The sequence below is a fragment of the Eptatretus burgeri genome, chromosome 1 (genome assembly GCF_056783735.1).
Source record: "Eptatretus burgeri isolate ZD-2024b chromosome 1, Ebu_testis_v1, whole genome shotgun sequence".
NCBI lineage: Eukaryota > Metazoa > Chordata > Myxini > Myxiniformes > Myxinidae > Eptatretus > Eptatretus burgeri.
The window spans coordinates 30,950,101-30,976,064 of NC_140961.1; the positions used below are offsets into that span (position 1 = coordinate 30,950,101).

General features: G+C 47.6%; 1 protein-coding gene across 1 annotated transcript in view; it reads left to right on the forward strand.

The window, feature by feature from the left end:
* LOC147034164 (uncharacterized) overlaps positions 1-25,964 on the forward strand; it is a 266,468-nt gene that overhangs the window by 201,468 nt on the left and 39,036 nt on the right. Inside the window, exon 30 of the mRNA XM_085850149.1 lies at positions 6,906-7,011. Coding sequence (XP_085706275.1) covers positions 6,906-7,011 — 106 coding nt within the window. The remainder of the gene's footprint in view (positions 1-6,905; positions 7,012-25,964) is intronic.

The window sequence follows — 25,964 nt, forward strand, 5'->3', positions numbered from 1 at the left end:
CATTGTTTGAGCCAGAGACTGCATGCGGGCAGCCTGGCTCCCTGCTAACTGCTTTTCTTTTGCAGAGTTCAGTGATCCTGGGCCATGGTTTAGTGTAAAATTTGTAAGTTAAGGTTAAGATGTACTGTAAATATGAGTGCGCCCCCGGCATGTATGTCTTAGCGCCGGCAATTTTATTTCAGTCGTCCGTGTGAGTGAGTTTGTTTAGATAGTTACGCAGCCCTCAGGTTATTTATTTTGGGGACACGAATACCATGAATGTCGCACTCAGGGATCCGTAGGTAAAGTGTACTAGGGGAAAACTACACATGATGGCACACGAAAATTTGACGACTCGGGACGAGTCTGTAAAAAGGGAAGGGGTAGTGTGTGGTTACCAGATTCGCAAACCACCATTCAGGTCCCTTAGGTGAGGTATCTCGGTAAGTGCATGTGTAGTTAGGCCCAAACCCGTTGTCTAGTGGGAATACATGTCATTTATACGTGCTGCGACTCTTCAGGATAGCCGTTTTTCTTTCACTATCTTTATTTTGGACCAACCGCCATGATCACAACCACAACAACAACCACCAACCACAACGCCGCTTCACCACAACCGCCACGACCTTTACCGTCACAACTCGCCACCATCGCATCACCGTCATCTCGCGCCACTCATGGGCACCGATGCTGGACTCGTGCAGAACGCGCGTCGAACAGCGTGTACAAAACCACGGATTTTCTGCTTCAAAAACGGATCAAAAACGACACACGCCCACTTTTTGCCGTCCAATCGGTGAGCGAGGGGCGGGTGGCCCCGCCTCCAGAACGATCGATATATGCAAATTTGTGGATCAAAAAGCCTTCACGCCCACTTTTTCTCGGGCCAATGGGGAGCGAGGTGAAAGGTCAAAGGCGAAGTTACGGGGGGATAAAAGGACGGTGTTCGTCAGGCAGAGTCAGAGGGTCGGAGAGTCAAGAAGAGGAGAGTCGGAAGCAGAGGGTCAAGACTTCGCGGGCGGTGGAGCTGCTCGTCATGTGCGTTGGAGTCGGAACGGAGGGACGGAGCTGTGGAAAGGCGGCGACACCAGACGAGGGGGTGCTCGCGTCGTGCAGGAAGCTGCACCCGAGGGAGGCCGACAGCGCGACCTGGCCGAGGTGGAGACGCTCGTCGCACATAATAAAGATCCTCTATACCCCGAGCATCAGCAACCCCCTCCTGTTTCCCCCCGCGCTGAGATAGTGCGACCAAGGGGGCCCCGTTCCCACCCCCAGCCAGGCACTGTCCACGAGACCCGCGGGTTGCGGGGCCATCGCCGCTCCGCGTCTCATCACCAGACGGGTAGGCCCGACCCGGTCTCGGCCTCAGGCCTACCTCATTCTTGAGGGTATTTCTTTTCCTTGGTTTTGGGTATGTGTTGTCGGCGCCGTCTGTGAAGTAGAATTGTATAAGTGTTGCCGTGTGCTCGGTAGTCGGTATTAGCTCTGCACTGTGTTTTCACTTTTATGTTTGCTTTTTGTGTAAATGGAATTGTGTTTTCTTTTTTTGTGTGCATTTGGTGGAATTGTATTTGTGTGCTTTCCGTTCGTCGCGAATAAATGTGCTTTATTGTTGAACTGTTCTCCCGCTTCGCTTCGTCTTTTCCCCCATTGAACCCTCATCTTGCTTCACGTAAAGGGTTGGTAGTGGGCTGAATACGCCCGATAATTAATCGAACCGTCGAGGTCGACGATAACACCGCTCGGTTATTCTGATAGTACGGAACGGGTCGCTTAAGTGGCCCGTGTCCGAAGTCGACCTGCGGCGAGGTGCGATCGCCCGGTCTACCCTCCGCGTGGGTACTTAGGTAGTTCGAATTTGGCGAGCAACCCTATCCCACGCGGGGGCTGATTGGCTCGATCGCGGTGAGACCGAAAGGTCCACCCGTGACTGGTTCCCGGCGTTAGTCCGAGAGGGTCACGACTGGATTGTCCGTCCGGTGGGCGACGTGCCGCGATTCGAGTTACGTGGCCGTCGCACGCCGGCGGGCGCGAAAACCGCAACAATATATATATATATATATATATTGATATTTTTGTGGGGTCAGACCAGGATATTCTGGAAAATCGATTTTTTTTTTTAATGTTATCATTAATTTTTTTCCTGAGGTTCCAAAAATACGCAATGGTTCAATGGTCCATTCTGTATTCAAACATGGCAAACACATCATTGACACTAATTTTTCAGTGCTCCCACACGGACACCCCCCCCCCCATGATAACGCTGATTTTACTTCCAACTTAATCTTGTATGAAAAATATTTTTGGATTAAAGCAAGATCAGTATTGGTAATCAGCAGATGTCGGAATCCATCGCTATTGCCGTACATGTATGATACTTCCATTCCGGTATCGCTATCGCAAATTACTGACTCTCCACAGGGTTTCTAAAGCGCATCCGATTCACATGAAGGACCAATTGGCAATTGCTTTAAAATCAGCTACGAGGGCAAAGAAAATCGTGATTGCTTTTACAGAGCTGATTATCTCACATTCTGAGGGTTAAAAGTTAAATGCAACTGTACGTTCTTGCTGGAACGACGTCATATGTTCCAATGTTCAAGGTGTAGCCAGGTCCATGAGAGCTTTTTTTATACTCATGTAGTCCATGTACGGAATTTAAAGATTGAAAGCACCTTTCTTCGATTTGTTAATTGTTGGTATCACAGCTTGGTGTATCTACAGATTTTTATTTTTTATTTTATTTATATTTTTTTCATTACACAGGTGTATATAAAGGGGTTTATTTAGAATTCCACCCTGCCAGCTGTTTATCTCACATTATGACGACAATTGTCGCACCAATGATCAGGTTTATCTAGGGAGTTTTATAGGAAATGATTTCAGAATAGAAAGACATTAATTTAATTCCACGATTATTTGCACATGCTGAGGGATCCCTTGTATATTATAGCCTGCAAGTCGTGAGTTAATCGGGTAATTAATTTGGGTCATTCTACTGAGGCAACTGAGTTAATACGGTAATTACTATTAGTACTATTAGTGACGTGTTGTTGGGGTGGGGGGGGGGGGTTCGGATGTGGAATGAACAGGGGGGGTTGTAGGGGATGGTGAGAAGTGGTGGTTGGGAGGTGGAAGGACGTGGAGAGGGCTTTGAGATCGAGTGGCATCTCTCTTTGTGGGAGGAACGATCATGTGGATTCAAGTGATGGAAGTTTCCCATTGGAACTATGGGGTTCGAAAGGCAAAAAGCGAATGGATCATGAGGAGTTAGTGAGTTACTTCTTGGAAGTTAAAGGGTGAGGGACCGGTAATTGATGGTTAGCTGGAGTTAAAGAAATGTTGAAAGATGAATTGATTGGGCCGGAGAGATTAAAGAGGGAGTGAAAGAAAGAATTTCTCCACTATAAAATAACACTTGGAGACTCGAGACTCGGGGGATGGGTGGCATTACTCGGGGAATGAAACGCGCTAAACTCAACACCATTTCCCTCCCCCATCCCTCGAAACAACAGGTGAGAACTGGAGATTTATTCTCCGTACATACTGGAGATGTATCTTATTCTGGGAACGGGAGCCAGTTGAAGGTTCGTTGCCGTATCGCTTCCATACAGTTATCTCTTTCATACTGGTATCGCTGTCGCGGATCACTGACTCGGCACAGGGTTTCCAAAGCACATTCGATTCATATGAATAACCAATTGACAATTGCTTCAAAATCAGCCATGAGGGCAAAGAAAAACGCGATTGCTTCGACGAAGCTGATGAGCTCGCATGCTGAGAGATAAAAGTTAAATCGTACTGGACTTACTTCCTGACGTCATACGTTCCACTGTTCCTCTTCCATGTTTAGGTGAGACGCCGAATGCATCAAAGCTTTTTATACCGTGCACGGTATGTAAATATTGCAAACACCTTTCTTCGATATATTGGTGACCAGCAAATACCACCCGTCGCTTCACTGACAGGAATACTAAAGGGGGAGGGAGAAAAAGAGGGAGAGAGAGAGCGGGGAAAATGAAGAGGTGGGGAAAGGAGAGAGGAGGGGTGGGGGAAGGGAAGACAGTGTGAGGTGAGAGGAAGGGAACGCAGACGTGCGGTGGAGCGTTAATTCCGATTCATTCCAATTCATCAAAATAATTCTGCACAGAATACCAGTGAGGATGGAAACAAGATGATTTCTGAAATCCATTTTCTACCGCTCATACGATAAATGTGGCCCGGAGACAAACTCGTGTCCATACAAGTTAGCAGGCGAACACTGCCCGGACGTGGACACCACCTGCACCTTGACATGCATAAAAATCTAGACATCGACATGCATATAGATCGAGACATAGATATACATACATAAATATATAGACAGACATACATACATGGAGATGGAGATATAGACATGCATATAGATTTAGACAGACATAGACATACTTATCGATATTGACATATACATGCATGTAGATATAGACATACATATAGATATAGACAGACACACATATAGATGTAGATATAGACATACATACATCCACACATACATCCACACACGCACAAATATAAACATACACATACATTTTTGCCATGCAGTTGCTCTCTTCATCAAAAACTCTATTCCTCACTCTCCATCCACTGCTGTCACTCACCCACACCCCCAGGAACATCACTAGCTATGGCTTCCTCTCCCCTCCCACCTCATGTTTACATGTGTGTTGTACCATCCACAAAACGGTGATCACACTATTTACACCTCGCTCGCCAAAAACATGGACCAACTTACATCCTCTCATCCCAACTCTTTCTTCCTCGTATTTGGTGACTTCAATTGCCAACATGCCTGTTGGCTGGGTGTGTGAAGATCCCTCACTTGCCATGGCACTTCAGCAAAAGACTTCTTGACTCATTGGGACTGACGCAATCTGTCAACTTCCCGACCCGAATCTTAACCAACAGTACTCCATCTCTTCTGGATCTGATTTTGACCAATTTCCGTGAAAATATCTGCTGTTCTTCCTTCGCTCCAAGCGGTTCACGTCTGACGACATGCTTGTCAAAGTAGACATCTCTCTGGCTGTTATTAGAGAACCACATCAGCGCCGTTGAGTCTGGCGTTTCACTCATATAGAGACTGGCAGGGACTTCAAGCAGCCATCATACTTCGAGACTGGTCTTCCATCTCTACTTTCTCCCGACATCAACTCGTCCATCAAAAGGTCCAGGGAATTCTTTCAAATATATTTGCTGTGTCATGCACAGTTTTATCCCATGTCGTCTTCAGTTGTCGTACCCTTCCTCCCGCCCATGGTCCAATGAAGCTTGTGGCAAGGCATTTGTCTTAAAACAACTTGCCTTCACCTCATGAAAGGCAAATGCAATTGAAGGCAATCTCAGTTCCTTCCACAAAGCTGGGAACAAGTACGTGTCTCCCCTCAGAAGAGCCAGGGAACAACATTTTTCGAATCTCAAGTCTGAACTCTCAAACCTGTCTCCCCCCACGACATCCTGGTGGTGTCTAGTTAAGTCTGTTTCTGGTGGAAGTTCCCCCTCCATCCTCATCCTTTCCTCAAATGGCTGCACAGCTGACGCTTCACGTGAAAAGGCTGAATGCCGAAACTCTGTGTTTGCTTATTAATCTTGTGTCCCAAACCCATCGCTTTCTGTACCCACCTTACCCAGTTCCACCCAGCTGTTCTTGGACTCCTTTTCTCCTGACAAAGTGGAGAGCTTGCTGTCAAACCTCGACTCAGATTCGGCAACCGTTCCAGACTGCTTCAGTCCATCTGTCTTAAAAACATTCTCTGCTGTTCTTGCTCACCCTCTCTCTGTTCTCTTCACCCTCTCAAAAAAACATCCCTGCAACGAAAGACCAATCAGCCTTCTCCAAATCATCAGCAAGGTTATGGAATCCATTATCGCTTCAGACATTAAATCCTTCCTCTTCTCCAATGGCTTGATTTCTGAGAATCAATTTGGATTCAGACCAGGTGACTCTACCCTGGATATGCTGCTTCTGCTCTCCCAACAATGGAGGGAGATCTTCAGTGCCAGATTTGAAAGCCGAGCCATTTCCTGAGACCGATTGCATACTTTCAATATGGTCTGGCACCCTGCCCTGCTCACCAAACTCTCTTCCTCTGTTATTTAAGGCCATCTCCACTCACGGCTCACAGACTTCCTCTCCTGTTGCAGCCAACGTGTGGCCCTTCATGGAGTTCTCATCCCCTCTTCCTGTCCAAGCTGGAGTTCCTCAAGGCAGCGTTCTTGGCCCTGTGCTTTCTGTGTTTTTTATCAATGATCTCTCTGACTGGAAAATCCTCTTTATCTCTTTGCTGATGACTCCACCCTCTGCTGCACCATCTGTCATTACTCAGATCGGCAATCAGCAGCCTCTTGACTCTTGGCAGATCTGGATAAAATTACAAGCTGTTCCAACACTTGGAACATGTCTTTTATTTCTGACAAATCTCACACTCACGATGTCTCTCCGAAAGGATGGTGGGGATAAGGTGGAGTGGGAGATTGGAGGGAGGGGAAGGATAGAGGGGGTAATCGGGAGGGAGGTGGTAGGGGAGGCAGGGAGAGAGGATGGGGGAGGGGGTGTGAGATTGGAGGGAGTGGAAGGATAGAGGGGGAAGTAGGGACAGAGTTGGAAGTGGAGGGAGGGAGAGAGGACAGAGGGGAGGGGGGGGAGTGAGAGGACAGAGAGGTGAGGCTTGTTTCTCTTGAGGATGATATGAAGATCCAAATTACATTGGATTTTTACGAACTTAAAGAGAAAATTGAGGAAGAAGTAACGAAGTTAACATTGGAATTCTTTTTTTTGTGATTGTATGTCTTATGAAGGACTTTCTGCTTGAAAAACGAAGTTCGAGGTCAAAGTGTTTCAACAAAAAGGGCCTCAGGTATTCTAAACGTCTTCTCATTCCCGACCACAGGAATTACAATCTGAGCTTCCATCCCCAATGAGAAGCGGGAGTTTGAAGGCTCCAGTGGAAGAAGATGAGGTGCCACTGGTGACCCAACGCAACGCTGGATGCTCACGTAAGTTTCACAAGAACAAGAGGTTGCCATACTTGCTCGAGTGCATTGTTTCTTGATTACCCAGTTATGTGTTGTTTCTGAGGTGTTCATTAAGATAACATTAAGGAAGTATTTTAGCATTTTTCTTTCTGAGTTCTTCAGGTTTGCTGAAGCATGCACCCATTCCTCAATTTTCTTTCAAATATCTGAGCCGATGGCATTTTTGCAGGGATTCATAAAAAAGTGTCATTTCAGTTATACTCCATGGCTTACGATTAATCTCGGTGATTAAATGCGATTTGTATTTATGGTTGTTCTCTGTTATTAATGATATTGTTGTGTGTTGAGTATTTTTGCTTCCTGTTGTGTGATTTTGCGAAAATAAGTTAAGATTAGGCCATGTGGTCTGAGAAGTTCCTTGTCTGACACAGTGCAGTATATTTACATCCTCTCGCCACATTTAAACATCTGAAAGCACCAGAGGAAATAGCCGAGGTCATTTAATTAAATTCAGTTACCTGGTATGATTGTGGCATTATCATATTATTTTATGAACCACACATTGTCACCTGATCAAGTTTGGTTTATGTTGACCTTAGTTTGAGTGTTTTATGTCAACCGACTCATGATCATCCATCTGTGGCACGTCATTATGTGATGCAGCAAATTTTGCAAAAATTGGCACAGACATGTCTTTCTTTCTTACTTGGCTCCTTATAAGTTACCAAACAGACTCGTTCTTGGATAGAAAACTTGTTTAATTTTGTTTGAATGTGGATATCTGGTTGGGTCAAACAGTGGGGTGAGGTGATTGGGTGTTGAGGAGCGGAGGATGTCTTGACTGCAATCCACAAGGCAGCGAGTCGTTGGACAACACTTCTGTTGAAATATTTAAAGTAATGCACGACTTCAACACGAGATTGTCAAACACTACCTTGGATTCATCATTTTTAGATGTGATGGGATTTGTCAGTTTTACATTTGAGTGTATATTTGGGAAATGAAAAAATTAAAAAACAATATTCCCATGGAATAAATCACGGAATAAATTTCGTATTTAATTTTGTTCACACACTGCACTGGCATACTGTTATTGATTCGGTTGTGCTTAACAGCACTGCCGTCTCACGGGTTATGTCTCGGGTCCCGCGCCAAAGATCACGATACCAAAGTTCCCTTGTTCCTTGCCAGTCGGGGATATACCCCGGCTATAGACTGGGTTTGATCAGAGACCGAGCAAAGTCTGCCGCAATCTGTATTTGGTTTTAAATTTGGTTTTAAATACAAATCGAGCAATTATTCTTTTGCGCGACACGGATAAATTCAGTGCAGCAAATCTCGTATGAATCAGCCAAATTTAATGGGGAAACATCGGGGAACACGGCACAAGCAAAGCATTCGAGATAACGTTATAATTCATCTATATCCCGCCCTTATCTATCTAGCTATGGATCCGGGTTTAGCAGAGGGGCCCTAACAAAACAAGTGAAATCCTTCAATACAGTGCGTGTGGTGAAGCAAATGAGTGCACTAATGTTAAAATATGCAATTTATACTTTTTCAGTTGAAAAAATTAAAAAGCGAACTTAATATTTGAAATGTACACATCTTATTGTAAGTAAATTTCAACTACTAATGCATGACGAAACACTTGTTTATGGCTAATATTAAAGAGAATGATGGCAAAAGAAGAAATTAGCTTTTAGCGTTCGGCGCGAAATGCCATGGTGGGCGGAAAATGACGTCTTTCGTTCGTTCGTACATGAGAGGGGAGCGTTTCTTGGTTTTTTTTTTCCATCAAGCAATAAATTCAATGGTTTTCACATATATAACACATTAGTTTCACAAATTTCCATTGAAAACATATATGACACATTAGTTTCACAAAACTTAAAGAGAATGATGGCATAAGAAGAACTTAGCTTTCGGCGTTTGGCGCGAAATGCCATTGTTGGCGGAAATGACGTCTTTCGTTCGTTCGTACATAAGAGGGGAGCGGTTCTTGGTTTTTTTTTTCCGTCAAGGAATAAATTCAATGGTTTTCACACATATAAAACATTAGTTTCACAAATTTCAATTGAAAACATATATAACACATTTGTTTCACAAATTTCCATTGAAAAAAGGCAGTATTGTGTGAATCTAATGTGTAGTTCATGCGGAAACCGGCAAATTATTATTATTATCTGTTCGGATGTTTCCGTCAGTTGAGGGTATTTCCGTCAATTGTTTCCGTCAGTTGTCGGCCCATGAACACTCGGGTATTTCCGTCAATTGTCGCCATTTCTCTCTGGGTTACGCACTGCCATCTACCGGACGGCCGTCATTGGTTGTCACTTGAGGCGCGTGGGTGGTGGGGGGGGGGACACCGGAGACATGGTAAACACCGGGGACATTTCAAACTCAGTGCAATTATATACCAGCGCACGTGCTGTTACAGCGCATGCGCTGTAATAAGCCTTAGGCCTGGACAACATGCATACAAGACACAGAGTACTTGGTGGTGCCTCATGGATGATAGGAAAGATGTGGAAGGCACGAATGCGGCTCGTGGCAAGCCTATGTCGCTGGATTTGAGCGCCCAGCCCGAGCATGCAGCGTGGCAAAATGGCGGCGACATCCTCCTTTCGGCCCAGCCCACGTAGGCAGCGTGGCAAAATGGCGGCGACGTCCTCCTATTGGCCCAGCCCACGCACGCAGCGTGGCAAAATGCTGGTGACATCCTCCCATCGGCCCAGCCCATGCACGCAGTGTGGCAAAATGGTGGCGACGTCCTCCTATCGGCCCAGCCCACGCACGCAGCCTCGGTGCGTCCAGCCCCTGTGAGGTCAACGGCACAAGAGAGAGGGACCCGGTGAAAGGAACTATTTTCTAACCTTTCAGGGCGGGCTTTTTGGACCACTTCCGGGGACGCGTGATTGGTCCATGGTCCGGGTTTGCAGCAGCTCTCTGCCAATGGGTTTCTGGCACGTCTTGTTGACTAGCTCTGTCAGGGTGATGGGTGGGGGCTGGTTAAGAGGGGGGAAGGAAAAAGAAGGCGGCTCTCGGTACACCACCACTGTATGAACACTGGACCGCCTGCTGCACCTTCCGACACACATTTAACGTCCGATTACCAAACAACCTGGCTAAACATGCATTGAAGGGGGGATCTGGGCTAATCCTATATTTAATAACCCACTAAGGGCCCATTTCCGCAAGAATACGACTTCTTCCTTCTCAATCATCCAGAATTTTCTGATGCATTTTGATCTCATTGCAGAAAGCAACACTTGTAATGCGGCTTTGCTACAGCATTGAGCCCTGCGATCTACCCTTCTCACTTTGTTTCCCTTGGTCCAAGACCTCTTCTTACTATTATTAATTTGTTTCACCATCACCGAAACATCCACCTGATTTTACCGAGTTGTCCTCGTTATGTTATGTTATTAATATTGTTATGAATCTGGAAACCATTCGCATTCACACATACAGTTGACCCAAAGTTTAGTTATTTCGTTAAGTATATGTGGATAGTTAGAATCTCTCCCCTATGTCTAATGGGAATTTTATGTGTGCGCTGCGAGTTTCTTTCCAGTTAGTTTTCTACATCAATCCCCTCCGCTTCTTCACCTCCATTACGCACGTGTTCAAGGCCACGGACGAAGGCGGAGCCCCCCCCCTCACCTCAGAGCCGACTCCGCCCCAGCAAGATGGAATGTTCCTCTCGTCCAATCAGGGGTGAGATCGCCTCAGCTCTGACTACGTCCCATCGTAGAAGAATGTCTCCCCTCTCGACACTGGGGAAGACAACAAAAGAGCCTCTCTCGGGGGGAGGAGCACCGAGACGCCGACACGCCCCCCTCCTCCAATCGCGGCTGGCCACCACGACACCCAAAAACGCCCCATCCAATCCAGAGGCGAGTTACAGGATATCGGATCCCTCCACCCTGCACGGGGGAGGGATAAGAAGGATCGCCAGCTGTATTCGTGCGTGTTGTTCCTTGGTTCCTTGGAGGTCGTTCCTTGCTTTTGGTCTGCTGGCTCTCCTGGTCGTCCGTCATCGTTCGTGGCTGGCTGGGTTGTTCGTAGGATCCTGGCTGCGCTCATTGGATTCTGGTTCTTGGGTTCGAGTCCCACTGTGGTGGGTTGCGTTGGAGCGCTCGAGCTGGGGATCCCCATTCCCGTCCACGGACTCTTAGCTCCGAGTGCGAGTCGATAAAACCGCAAGAGGCGGCCAGGTACCCGACCAGACTCTGACCCCCGCTTGCCTATTCTCCGCGGCTGGAGGGTCCAATAAAGGCCAGCCGGCTCCTTTCTTTTTTGGGTGTGTGTGGTGCCAGTCTGAAAGTAAAACTGTTAAGTGATTGCCATTGTACATTTGCCTACCTTTATATTCGTGATTAAATCTGCTCTGTGTTTCCCTCCCTATTCCCCCTTGTAAATAAATAACTGCTAAATGTTCCAGTTGTCTGTGTTTTCTTTCATTGACCAGAAAGGGAGTTGATGGTGGACCACATGTGCCCTGCAGAATCCTGGGGGGGGGGGGGGACACAAAGCACAGAAGGAATAGAGGGTGCTTGTGCTAGAAGACAGAACTTACCGACCTGTCTGTGATGGGAGAGTTTTTGGAAAGAGACTCAACTTCATTGTGGGAGATTGCAATGATCTTCAATGTCTTGGTTTCCACGACATCGAACTGAGCAATGATGTGAGGCAGAGCCACCATCCCAGAGGCGAGAGCAGCATTCCATCAAGCTGCGGATGAAGGCCTTGTCGGTGGATAGGATGAGGGATGCCATGGCAGAGGGTGGATTTGTGAACAAAAAGATAAAGGGGATTTTTCCAGTCAGAGAGATCGTCGATGAAAACAAGGAATAGGTCTGGGCCCAGAACACTGCCTTGTGGGACTCCAGCTTTAATGGGAAAGGGAGATGAAAAGATTCCATAGAGAGCCACACATTGGCGATGAGGGTATAAGAACCCAAGAGTGGTGATGGCCTTGGATGCAATAGGCAGAGAGTTTGTGGAGTAAGGCGGGTTGCCAGACTAAACTGAAAGCACCTGATATGTCTGGAGAGATGGGCCTGATCTCATGTCTGACACTGAGGCGATCCATCCATTGTTTGGAGAGTCGGGGCAGCATGTGCAAGGTGCAGTGGCCTCGACTGAATCCGAATTGGTGATGTGAGATGAGGCCGTTGGAGAAAATAATGGATTTGCTGTCAACTGCGATGTTGAATTCCAGGAACTTCCTGATGATTGGAATTAAGCGGATAGATCTGTAATTAAGGAAATTGGTTTTGCACCTTGTTTCTGTAATGTTGGATGATTTCCAAGCAGATGCATCCCCCCTTGGGCAAATGACAGGGTGAAAAGAGCAGAGAGAACAAGTGCAAGAGCAGCAGAGCAGGGTTCCAAGACGTGAGCTGATGCCGTCCGGTGCACTTGTAGAAGCCGAGTCGAGGGTTGCCATAATCCTCTCCAACTGCACAGGTGCAAAAGGCACAGAGTGCAGGAGCTGTTTAGTGCAACTGGGTCGGGTGGGTACAGAGAGCAAGGTTTTCGGGAAACAATATTTGGAAGCAAACACGGAGTTGAGGCAATCGGTCTTCTCATGAGCGTTGTCTTCCTTGGTGCCATGTGAAGAGAGGGAAGGGAAAAAGGGAGACCATGCTACAGACGGACAAAACCAGAATGGCACTCGGGAGAGTGCATACCTCCGCCATACTAAATCAGTTACATTTTGTACACTAATGATCGGCCGGATCTGGATCCAGACCTTAACCAAAATCTAATCGGCTTGTTCTTGTCACCTCACCAACTCATCCACCTCGCTTTGTCATAACTCGGCCACAATCCTTTTGAGAAATTGTGGAATACATCGTGTTTGACCCCATTTCTTGAGGGTGAAGAATCACTGAAGAATTATCGTTTCCAGATCCGAATTCAGATCTTCACCAAAATCCAATCAATTATTCCTTGTCACACACCCAACCTGTTCGCAAATTTCTATCTGAATACATCCACAACTTTTTGAGATGTACTTCTATGCATCGTTTTTCTTTCCTTCGCTGAAGAAGTCGATGGAGCATTATGTTTTCGGGTTGTCCGTCTGTCCGTACTTAGGTACATCCATACGTGGTCTGTCCATGCTAATTTTCTCTGTTTTCTCTGCAACTGCTCATCTGATTGATATAAAATCTTCACCAGAGGTACGACTACTCATGTGGAATGTTTTATTGATTATTACTCGAAGACCCGTGAACACGGGTCCCCGTTGTGACAGCGGTTGATAAAATTCATTTCAAATAAAAGATAGCTCCAGCAAACGATACCGCTAAGGTTGTTTGCATTGATCAAATAATCCCGAAGAGTACTTGACTGAATGGGAAATTGATTTTTTAATAATTTTTTTCGTTGCCCGATTTGAACGAAACTTGATACTGCACATCGCAGGAGAATGCTGAGTAAGGTGGGCCGAATTTTTGCGCTCTCGTGTACCGTTTTGGCTGTATTTTGGGAACATGCATACATACATACATACATACTGTTGTAGATTTCCGCCCGCCGGCGAGCGGACGACCGCTTCAAGCCAATGGCGGCCGCTCTCGCCCCCCGAACGGGCAATCTAGTCGCAACTTTCCGGATCAAACGCCGAAATCCCGCTACGGGTGTGTTTTAAGCAAACCACAGCCGAGTCAACACTCTACCCACGCGCTACAGGATCAATCTTCCTGAATTAATTATCGATATACCTAATTAATCGCGCGGGCAGACTACCGAGAGACTGTACCTCAACGGGGCCCGCTTGGAAATGAGCCGCTTATGCAGCTCGCTTCGTTTTGGGAGAACCAAGCGGGGTATTATCGCGAAACCCGTTGGATCCGATTCTATTATCGGCTATTAGAAAGCCAGCTATATTCTGAACTCAATACAGCAGTTCAATTTGAAGGAAAAGGACGTGACGAACGGGTTACATTTAGACAGTGCAATTGATGGGGATGATGCAACGGGGGAAGAGGGGGGGGGAAGGGGAGAAAATTTGAGTAAAAGTTAAAAAAGGACCAAGACCTGCAGCCGTTTTCTACGATTTTTATGCACTTATACAGGTTTTACTTATGGACGGCGCCACAAACACACACACACAAACACCCCAAAAATAAGGAAAGAGAAAAGAGAAATGTGACCGGGTGGTCGGCTTCGTGGGGCTCCCTCCTCCGGTCCCAGCCTTCGCCGCTGGCGTCTCCTCCTGACTCGACAACCCCGAGAGCGAGGGCGCGATCCAGAGCGCCTTCCTCACAACCCACAAACGGCGACCACTTGACAACCAAAGCGACAACTCTTCCACTACGGCAACAATGGCGCCAAAAGCGACAACGACGACAACTCTTCCACCACGGCGACAACGGCACCAAAAGCGACGACTCTTTTATGCTTCTCAGATGTCTTTTTATAGTCCCCGTTTCGCCCTGCCCCTTCTTCCAGCTCGCGTGAGAAACGTCTCGAAGGGAGTGTTTTTCCGCCAAATCGGGGGCGCTCGCTGCCGCTGTATTTGTCCGTTCTTCCCCTGGAGGGTTGAATCCCCCGCATTTCCGGCGGACATGTCATTCGTGGGGGGGGGGGATGGGGTGCCGTCGTCGTGCTTTCTTTGATTAATCCAGGCTCCTGGCAACCATTACTGAGGTGGAAACACGGTGTTGTGGTTGTGAAGGTTGTGGTTAACGTGGCATGGCTGGCGCTTTGTGTTGGAAGTAATGGTGGTGTGGCTGAGGTGGCGTGGTTGTGGTGGTTGTGGTGATCGTGGTTGTTGTGGTTGGTGGCGCTTTGTGGTGGTAGTAATGGTGGCGCGGTGGGCATTGTGGTTGGTGGTTGTACCAAAATAAAGACAGCAAAAGAAAAACGGCTAACTCAAAGATCGCAGCTCGGCACACAAATAATTCCCTTTAAACATCGGTGGGGAAATCTATTTGGACAGAGACTTATCGACATAACTGATCTAAGGACCTAGCATTCCCGTGGTGCCGATGATCCTGGCACACATGGTGATGGATGGAATGGGGCAAATGCAACCAAGGGCTAGCAGGCATGGGGTCAAGGCAAAGGCAGGCAGATAAGGCATGGCAAGGCCGGCATAGGCCGTTGTAGCAAAAACAGGCCAGCAGGTGAAGCTGGCCGGCCCAGGCCTTGTAGCAAAAACAGGCCAGCAGGTGAATCTGACCGGCACAGGCCTTGTAGCAAAAACAGGCCGGCAGGTGAAGCTGGCCGGCACAGGCCTTGTAGCAAAAACAGGCCAGCAGGTGAAGCTGGCCGGCCTCTTATCCCGTTGTGGAGGGAGTGCGGTGGTGCTGGCCACTCAGACCTACCCTACTCTCTCCCTCCCAACCTATCGCCTTTGCCTGTCTCTGTCCATACCCACCCCCTTTGTTTGCAAAAAATCCACCCAATTTAGCCCCAACTTATTTTTTTGTTTTATTTTATTTTTATTTCCCCTATAAATTCGTCTCCCTCACCCCCTTTATCAACCCTGTCCGGCTAACCTATCCTGTCACCTCCCCTACTCCCAACCCCTATGTTCCCTTCCTGTAGGGGAATAAGGGAGAGCTAGCGTCCTGTGCCAAGGCCCAACGAAGCCTTAGAATGGCCTCCTCAGATCTCAGCGATCAACTTCACCACGGTGAGTCCAGCAGCCCACAACGAGAGCGAAGGGATGGATGGTGCGGAGGGGTACATCTCTTAACCGACCCGAACGTTTATTAACCTTAAAATACCCCGGGGCTTTCCAAAAGCGCTTCTCGCTTAATCCATTGGTTCTACCAACCAAGATTCCTGTCGCCTGTGTTGGTGCCCTCACAATTTTGGGCCTTGCCCTCAAATTTTCCGTCGTGCCCTTACACGGTCTCATGGCTGGGACGTGTGGCTTCCTTGGCAGGAACTACCCTCTGCCGATTCTCAAACTATGGCACCCCCGGGCCCTGCAACTGTCTCCGAGCCTACCAGCTCCCTAAAATTGTGGGGGTTGCCCTCTCTGGCATTGCTCCCCTCCGATTTCGGAGGGTCCCTTTCGGAGGGTCGCCCGTGCCCAGTACACTGCCCCCCGTGGTATTCTGGCGCTACGGGTCCTGCATCATGCGGGCCCACCCGTGCACACTACGCTATCCCGGCCCCTCTTGGACCCTTGGCCTACCGCGGCCGACTTGCCTGGTGCCTGGGGTACCCACTAAGCGAAACTCACCGTTCGCAGCCACGCTCCCAGCCCGTCAACAGGGCTCTTGCACTCCTCCAAACGGGTTCGAGCCTACGTTCCCACCAACAGCAAAACGACCTCCATTTTGTCAATTTGACTAACCCACTAACTCACTTTACACTGACCCCGGGGTCCTTTGGGTGGGAATCACTCATCCCCCCAATCACTCATTGCACCATGCATACCACATTCACTCCATACACACAGGCCTGCTGGCCCTCACTCACTCATCATGTTTCCTTCCATTTCTCAACTCGCATTGCTGGTCACTGCCATTTTTCTCACTAAATGCCATAACTACCTCGTGCTCCCTCGTCGTCCCTTACCATATAGCACATTCTTTTAATCTATGTAGCTGAGCTACATCCCCACTGCACACTCACAGTCTGTCCGTGTCTCCAAAAATCCTTGTTCCCATCCTAAATCTGACCTAAAATCCCTCTAACTAATCCATTCCACGGGCTCCATGAGCACTTATAACTGCCCCATGGAGCCGGTCTAACTAAGCTAACCCATCCCCCTATAACTAGTGGTATCCTGTGCCCCAGGCTGGGGGTCTTCCACCCCTTGCCTGAGAATCCTGTTTACCCGAAACGACGAGGCTTGCTTTTCTTTCCTTTTTTTTATGCGTACACCAGCGCGGAAACTCGCAAGCTGCCCTCTTTTCTGGGACGTCATGGCAGCTGTTCATGCACCTCGTCCCTCCTCGGGCGGAAACATCCGGTAGGGATTCCCCTCCTGCCGAATTCCAACCATGCAGCCACGTCACCCTGCGCATCCAAAGCAAACCTCGCGTTTCGAGGGGTTCCCCACGCGAGCACATGTGCTCTGCTCGTCGGAGCTTTACACACACGCTCGCCTGGAGAACCCATCCGGTCCAAATTCACAATCCCAGCCTACCTTCTGTCCGTCTGCAGGATCGGCTCACATCCACCGTGTGTGTTTCCAGACCGGATTTCACTCGCGTAGCCGCGCACGCGGAACCTCGTGCAACGCACAGCACGGACCCCCGCTTGCACTGCCGTGCAAACCCGGCATGGTCCCCAAAACAGCTACGGCCGCTACTCGGCCTTTGTCCTTCATCTCATCCCGTCGTCGTCGCCACACCACGCACACACTCCTGCGTGCCATGATGTTCACACACCTCACCATGACATTCGCACTCGGACATGCGGTTGCGTGTTCCTGCATGCCGACCGTCATTTCTCTCTCATACCGTTCTCTCACAAACACTCTTTTTCTCATACATGGTGTTTCATCCACAAAGGGTGTTTCTTTCACACAGACCTTTTCCCTCACACACCCGGTTTTCCTTACACACGGCCTTTCACAAAGGCACTCCTTTTCACCCATGCACACCATATTACTCGCGCTCGGTGTTTCCTTTTCACACGCGGTCCCTTTCACACACAGCGTTTCACCCACGCTATGCGCGCGTTGCAGCACGCATTTTTCCACACTCGTAAACACACATTTCGAAACCACACGCGTAACCACACACACCGGAACCATCGCACTGGGGATTTGCGCTACCACAAGGGGTCCTGGGGCCTTCACACCCCCCAAGCTCCATGTGTACCTGTCAACAGCACTCGCCCCATCTAACTCGCAAAGCTCGACCGGACCCACCTGGTCAAGATCCGCTTCAAGGGGGAATATTCCCTCCCCTCGTTCCTGAAGGAGGCTATCCGGCTGCTTGCATCGGGTAACAAAACATTCCCCGAGCTCCCCTTCATTGTCCCTCGCTAACTCCATGTGCGTGTGCTCGTCTTTCACCCCATCTTTATCGTGTAGTCTCTCCTCTACCGTTTCCATCTCTCGCGTCTCTGTTAATTCTATTGGATTCGCTATATATGAGATTTCCCTTATTGTCGGGTTTTCCGGCTGTCTGTCTGTGTATGTGTGTCTGCAACGCGAGGCTCCACAGCACGAACCAGCGAACCGATTTCGATGAAACTTTGCCAAAAGGTGGAATATATACTGGGAATGTGCGCGTTTGAATTTCGTTGCCAAGCAACCACCCGTTGCTGTGCAGCGGCTGAAAAACCGCGTACAGTATTTTCAATACTTGTCCTTCAGTTTTGAATGTATTGAAACGAAACTTCGGAATTAAACACTTCGAGATATTTAGAAAATTTTACTCGAGCCGATTTTTGATTGAGGTTTTATTTTTCAAATGGGAGTGCTTCAAAAATCGGGTGTCTATTTACCATCATTTAAGGTGTGTATACAGTGTTTGTAAGGAACTACACCGTCGTTCCACCTTGGATCTCCTCGATCCAAACGTTATTGACCAAAGTGAAAAAGATCCAAAATAAATGGAATCACTGGCATTTCTGTCTTTGTGGATTTCTAATAATATGTTTATTTATTTAATTACTGAAAACGAATCCACGATCCACACACCACCTCCAATTATTTATTTATTAACCGCAAATGATTCCCCACCCACACACCACCTCTAATTATTTATTTATTTACCGAAAACGATTCCCCACCCACACACCACCTCCAATTATTTATTTACCGAAAACGATCAAGACCCACACACCACCTTCAATTATTTATTTATTTACTAAAAACGATTCCACGACCCACACACCACCTTCAATTATTTATTTATTTACCGAAAACAATCAAGACCCACACACCACCTCCAATTATTTATTTATTTTCCGAAAACGATTCCACGATCCACACACCACCTCCAATTATTTATTATTTAAAGTGGGAGTAGCGTAGGAAAGTGGGCGTGGCTTATGAAAAATATTGTGTGGCTCAGGAGGTGTGGTCAAACAAGAGCATTGAGAGAAGTTTATCGGGTTTTCCGTGTGTGTGCGTGCGTGCGTGCGTGCGCACGCGCGTCTGCAACGCGAGGCTCCACAGCACAAACCAGTAAACCGATTATTTTTCAAATGGTAGTCCTTCAAAAATAGGGTGTCTATTTACCGTCATTTTTTATGAGGAGTGCCAGTTGGCAAAATACGCAACAGGAAAAATCTTGCCAGGCAGAGGAACAATTGTATGTGAACCAATACGTCTTGGCAATGAATCTTCATCGGTGGATCAGTCAGAATGAAAAGCATCGTATCCAGCGCTTCGAACCTCGCGAATCCTTCGTCGCCTACTGGCTTGTTTCCTTCTTTGTCTCTGTTATTTATTTTACTTCCTTTATTATCTCCCTCGTCTCTACGTGTCTTGTACACGTCTCCGTCACCCCCATTTAATTTTCCCTCTGTGTCACCGTCACTTTCTCTGTCACCTGCACGAGTCTCGTCTTGCATGTCTCCAGTATTATTTTGTCCTCCACCGTGGGGCCGACACAATCCACACTCTCCCTCAGCTCACTCGCTCCAGCACGTGGCGCCGCCATTTTGCGCTCCGTCGTCCGCGCTTCGTTGCACGCAATTGCCATTATGCCCGCCTGCAGGCTTTGCCCTATGCGCTGCATCTCACCCCGCATTTCTTTCATTTTGCCATTCATTTCTTCTTTCATTTGCTGCGCATTTGCATCCATTTTGTTTTTAATTTCTTCCTTCATTTCCTTTGCATTTGTATCCATTTTGTTTTGCATGCCATCCATTTTGCCGTTCATATCCCCACTCATTGCTTCTATCATCTGCATCAATTGTTTGATGTCCGATGACTCGAGCCGGACCGATCCGCCATTATCGGTCGCGGTGAAGCTGGGGACCGGGGAAGGATTTTCACTGAGGAGGGGAGGGGGGGTGTCATACACCGCGGTCTCCGCCGCTGCTCCCATTTCGGACTCTGGGTTCGTTTGTGGGGGGGTGTTCAACCTGCATAGGAATGTCCTGCATGGGGATCTCGTCCTGGGCCATGGATTCTACTATTTCTAAATCCATTCCTAATCCCTCCTGCTCCCGTTCGCCTTGAACTGCCATATTGCGTATCAGAAATAAATAAAAAGCTCGTATTTTAATGGGAATCGAGGGTCGCTCTACACACCCTTGATCCGATTCCCGTTAATTTAGTTTGGAGACGGGATAGGTTGTTTCCCACTCGCTGACACCAGTGTTGTAGATTTCTGCCCGCCGGCGTGCGGACGACCGCTTCTAGCCAATGGCCGCCGCTCTTGCCCACCGAACGGACAATCCAGTCGCAGCTTTCCGGATCAAACGCCGAAATCCCGCTACGGGTGTGTTTTAAGCACACCACAGCCTAGTCAACACTCTACCCACGCGCTACAAGGTCAATCGCCGAATTGTCGATATACCTAATTAAGCGCGCGGGCAGACTACCGATAGACTGTACCTCAACGGGGCCCGCTTGGAAACGAGCCGCTTAAGCAGCTCGCTTCGTTTTGGGATAACCGAGCGGGGTATTATCGTGAACCCCATTGGATACGATTCTATTATCGGCTACTAAAAAGCCAGCTATATTCCGAACTCAATACGGCAGTTCAATTTGAAGGAAAAGGACGCGACAAATGGATTACATTTAGACAGGCACATTTATTATACAAGCACTTAAGCAATGCAATTGATGGCGATGATGCAATGGGGGAAGGGGGGAAAAGGAGAAGATTTGAGTAAAAGTAAAAAAAAAAAAAAAAAGACCAAGACCTGCAGCCATTTTCTACGATTACTATGCACTTATACAGGTTTTACTTATGGACAGCGCCATAAACACACACACAAACACCCCAAAAATAAGGAAAGAGAAAAGAGAAATGTGGCCGGGTGGTCGGGTTCGTGGGGCTCCCTCCTCCGGTCCCAGCCTTCGCCGCTGGCGTCTCCTCCTGACTCGACAACCCCGAGAGTGAGGGCGCGATCCGGAGCGCCTTCCTCACAACCCACGACCCAGCCACCAACGGCGACCACTTGACAACCAAAGCGACAATGGTGACAACTCTTCCACCACGGCGACAACGGCGCCAAAAGCTACAACGACGACAACTCTTCCACCACGGCGACAACGGCGCCAAAAGCGACGACTCTTTTACGCTCCTCAGATGTCTTTTTATAGCCCCCGTTTCGCCCCGCCCCTTCTTCCAGCACGCGTGAGAAATGTCTCGAAGGGAGCGTTTTCCCGCCAAATCGGGGAGGCTCGCCGCCGCTGTATTTGTCTTCGTTCTTCCCCTGGAGGGTTGAATCCCCCGCATTGCCAGCGGACATGTCATTCGTGGGAGGGGGAGGGGGGTTGGGGGGATGGGGTGCCGTCGTCGTGCTTTCTTTGACGAATCCAGGCTCCTGGCAACCGTTACTTAGGTGGAAACGCGGTGGTGTGGTTGTGAAAGTTGTGGTTAACGTGGCGTGGCTGGCACTTTGTGATGGTAGTAATGGTGGTGTGGCTGAGGTGGCGTGGTTGTTGTGGTTGGTGGTTTAGGTGATCGTGGTTGTGGTTGGTGGTGCTTTGTGGTGGTAGTAATGGTGGTGCGTTGTGGTTGGTGGTTGTTCCAAAATAAAGACAGCCAAAGAAAAACAGCTAACTCAAAGATCACAGCTCGGCACACGAATTATTCCCTTTAAACATCGGTGGGGAAATCTATCTGAACACAGACTTATCGACATATCTGATCTAAGGACCTATATGGTGCTCTGTGAATTTTCACAACCGTAACAATACATACATACATGATGAGAGTTTTAAAAATATATAGATGACATCATTGGTCATGAGATGTGGCAGCCATGTTGGAAAAAAAGGAAAAACTTTGGACCTCTTTCTTCGAAACCGCTCCATGGAAAAAATTGAAACTTGGCACATGTCAAGTACCCCCCCATACGAAATGTGTTTTTTTTTTTTTTCTATAGGATGTCATGGGTGGCTTCGTTATGATGTAATAATTGCATTCATTGAACCCTTTAAAATTTAAATTGATGATGTTCAATCATGTGGTTCGGCAGCCACATTTTTTTTTTAACATAAAAACCTTCAAAAAAGTTTTCTCTTAAACACCTGAACAGATTGATGCAAAACTTTACAGGTATGTTCACCTATTCATGAGGAACAAAATGTTTTCCACCTACAACATCATCGGTCACATTGTGTGGTAGCTGTGATTTTTTGTTGTTGTTGTTGAAGAACAATGCATTAAAAATCTTCTCCAAAACGGCTTGGCAGATCGATTGGAAACTTCTCGCACGTGTTCCTCAAGCCTTGGGAGTACCAGAGTGTTCACAAATAATTAATAGGTCACCTGGTCTGGCAGTCATATTTGATTGAACAAAAATCTTTACAAAAATTTTTTTCTGTTTAACCGCTTCATCAATCGACATTAAACTTCACCAGCGACAGGTCATGAAAGGCCTTCACCCAAAGCTATTATCAAGAATCACAATGACTTGATCCATGTGGCAGGCTGTCTGGAGCAAATTGAAGTACACTAAGCATTTGTGCTGCTCAAAAATTGTTTTGCCCTGCCCAAGCTCCTGTATATTTTGCGTGTGTCTCCCTCCTAACTGAAGGGTGCACAGGTAGGAGCTTTTGACCGCACCATTTGGGAAAGTAAGTAAAATCTCTAATGATGCTTTCAACGATTCTGCTTGGATGCAAGCTCTGCTCCCAGTTAAGCAGGGAGGTCTGGGTTTAACGTGGGTTATTGATATTGCTCTCCCTGGCTTCATCTCCTCATTGATGGCATTCCCTCCCCTCCCCCCTCTCCACCCCCCAGTCGATTCCTTTCTGTCCCGTGTTAGCGGTTTGGCGTGAACGGGGTTGTTGACAGCGGTCTTGTCATGGAGTTAAGCCCATATTGATGTTTTCGAACCCGGAGGCCTGTCCCGGCTTCGCCAAAAAGCATGGGACGTTGAAGCAGCAAGAGTGGCTTTTGTCAGCCTGTTGAACAGTGCAGATCAGGTCACCAGAGCTCATCTTTTGGCCTTTCTGTTTCTTGACCCTGTGTCTTGATGTGTTGCGATTGCACTATGAGTTGGAACATCAGTCTGTGAACGGCATAAATGTCCATGCGGTAGAATGATGGATACACTTGGACACCATTGTCTGTCATGCCGTTTCAGTGCCAGTCGATCTTTTAGACGTTCGGCCATGAATGATGTGGTCAAACATGCCCTTTATGGGGCAGGGATACCATCTGTCTCAGAACCCCTTGGTGTAGACCTTGGTGAGAACACCTGCCAGAATGGCTTGAACATTGCCCCATACAAGAATGGGAAAAGTCTAACCTGGGATTGCACTTGTGTCGACACTTTCACCAAATCACACGTTTACAATACAACTTCAACAGCTGGAGCGACTGGCACCGATGCGGAAGTTCTGAAACGCAATAAATACTCCAGCCTCAGCCAAACTTATTTATTCGAACCAACCACCATCGAAACAACCGGAGTGTATGGATGATCTATGTCCATTTTGTTATAGTTTCATCTTTTTTTTCAAATTCTATTTACTTGATTGAAGTTTAATTTAATTTTTATTTTATTTTAAAGTTTATTAACAGTTAATATACAGTCGGTGTGCATAGATGAACAAAAGCAACTTCGGTGGGGCAAAACTTCCTGCCTGAACTAATGTGTGGACCATGTTGGACCAAAGAAGGAAAAGATGAAACAGGTGCCAGGCTGGGTTCATTTATAACATAAACAATTTATTTCAAGCGAGGGTGAGGAAAGGTCATGTGGCACAACAGAAGGTTTATTACAATATGTAAACAGGGGAAAGCAAGGATTCCTGGGTGCGGAAATAGAAAATAGTTATAATTCACAAAAGAAGACAGTGCGAGCTAAACCGATCTAAGTTTCTGCAATCGAACTTATTCAAACAGGTGCCCGCAGACACACACCTGAGGAAGCTGGAGAGTTCAGAAAGAGGAGAAGCAGTTGAGTTGTCGACCTCTTGGTACCTGGTGCGGTTGACGGACCTCAGCAAGCCAATTGCTTTGAAGGGGGGAGGAGGGAAAAAACTGGGGAGTCTTTGATGCTTGAATGGGAGGTGTAACTGGGGGGTAAATGAGGTGCAGGTGTGATGCACTGGAGGAAGTGTGAAAGAGGTGCATATCGGTTATTGTTACTCTTTTTGTTTCTGCACCTGCATTAGACAAGACAGTAGATGGGAGAGAGAGATGCATGAGAGGGTAGCTTAAAGTGGTGTGTTAAAGAGTCTGGAAGGGGCAATGAGCATTGGCTGCGGAATGCAGCCGAGCGCCGATGAACTGGGGATGACCCGGCAATAATGTCTCGGTGATGCCGATGACTGCTCGCTCCGCCCTGCTTGCTCACCACACGATCACACTTGATGACTGCTTTATGACTTGTGCTGTTCTCTCACCTCAGGCTTGGTGAGTGAGTCCTTTGATCAGCTTTTGGCCGCTATCTTTATCGAGCTTGGGCGAATCGAAGGAGGAGCCTGAAAATGGATCAAAAGGCCCTGCGGGAGTTTCTGAGCATTACCATTGTCGTGCTGATGCCAACCTGAGCAGTAGCACAACCAGACTCTGGAACCAAAAACGGCTTCATTTGCCCCCCAGCCTGGCCATGCAACTGAACTCCAAGATTTGCATTGTCCGCGGGTTTTCGGGAGCACTCTCCAGCCATGAACGTGCACTTGGCTCCCTTCGAGCGTTGTTATATAGCGGAGTGCCAGGGCTATCCAGATGTTGTCGAGTGAGTCCCAGCGCATATTTGCGCTTTGAGTTACATGTGTGCCGACTCGCAGGCACCTCTGTTCCCCGGCATCTCGAAGGATGGTCGTGAGCGTCCAGAGAGCTAACGGTGGTTGCGCTGGTATAGTGAGGACATGGGAGCATTAAGGTGGTTGTGGTGAAGACTGAAGTGGTTGTGTTGAGAAGGTCGAGTGTAGGTTTCTGTGGGGATTTTTATGAGGCGTTGGGGTGATTATGGTGAGCGTTATGGCGTCATTGTGAGGCGTCCATTTGTGAATGACGCACAATTCAAACGGGGAAATGGCGTGCATATTGCAAATGAGACCATAGCTGGAGCGTTCCTGTCTGGTCTGGCGTGCAGCCATGCGTGAAGAAGATGAGTGTGAAATAAAATGGATGAAAGAACAGCAAAGGGGAATTGAAGACCTCACTGAAATCCCCACGCAACACATCTTGTCCCAATTACCCACTATACATAATGTATGGGCTAATTAAACTAATACTAATGAAATAACTGTCTCAGGACTGCTGTATGTTGGGTGCCATTGCCTTGGGGGAGTGCAGGCTTCACAGAGCCGCAACAATTTTATTTAAATTGATATATTGGCTTAAACTTTTCCCGTCACTCGGGACGGGTATTCTTCCGTGTTATTCATTATTTTGAATCTGGGTTCAGGGATTGAAATCAAACTTTGTTGAAGTATGCATGAATGATGTAATAATGTGGGTGGAGGCATATCTGGCAATGCCACGACATCAAAAAGTGCTCTTCTTGTTAGCCCTTCCTCTCAGTGGTGAATAATCACTTTAAAAATTCTTGGACCCAGTTCCGGATCTTCACTAAAATTGAATTAATTCTTCCTTGTCACACATCCAGCCTCTCTGCCAAATTTCATCTGAATCCGTCCAACTTTTTGAAATATCCTGTTCACAAACGGATCTTGAAGTTCAATCTTGAGGTTGGACAGATGATTTCTGGCTCTCCTGATAATGGACACACGTTTGTTGTGGGCTTTGTGTGATGAACTGAGATTGTCTTTTGTCGAATATGCTTTCCAGAAAAGAGAAGGCAATTTGTTTCAAATAATATGTCCTTCTGTTCTGTGTTTACCTTTGCAATCCCCATCATTTTGTTTTGCTCACAAGCTGCAGCTCCATGACCCT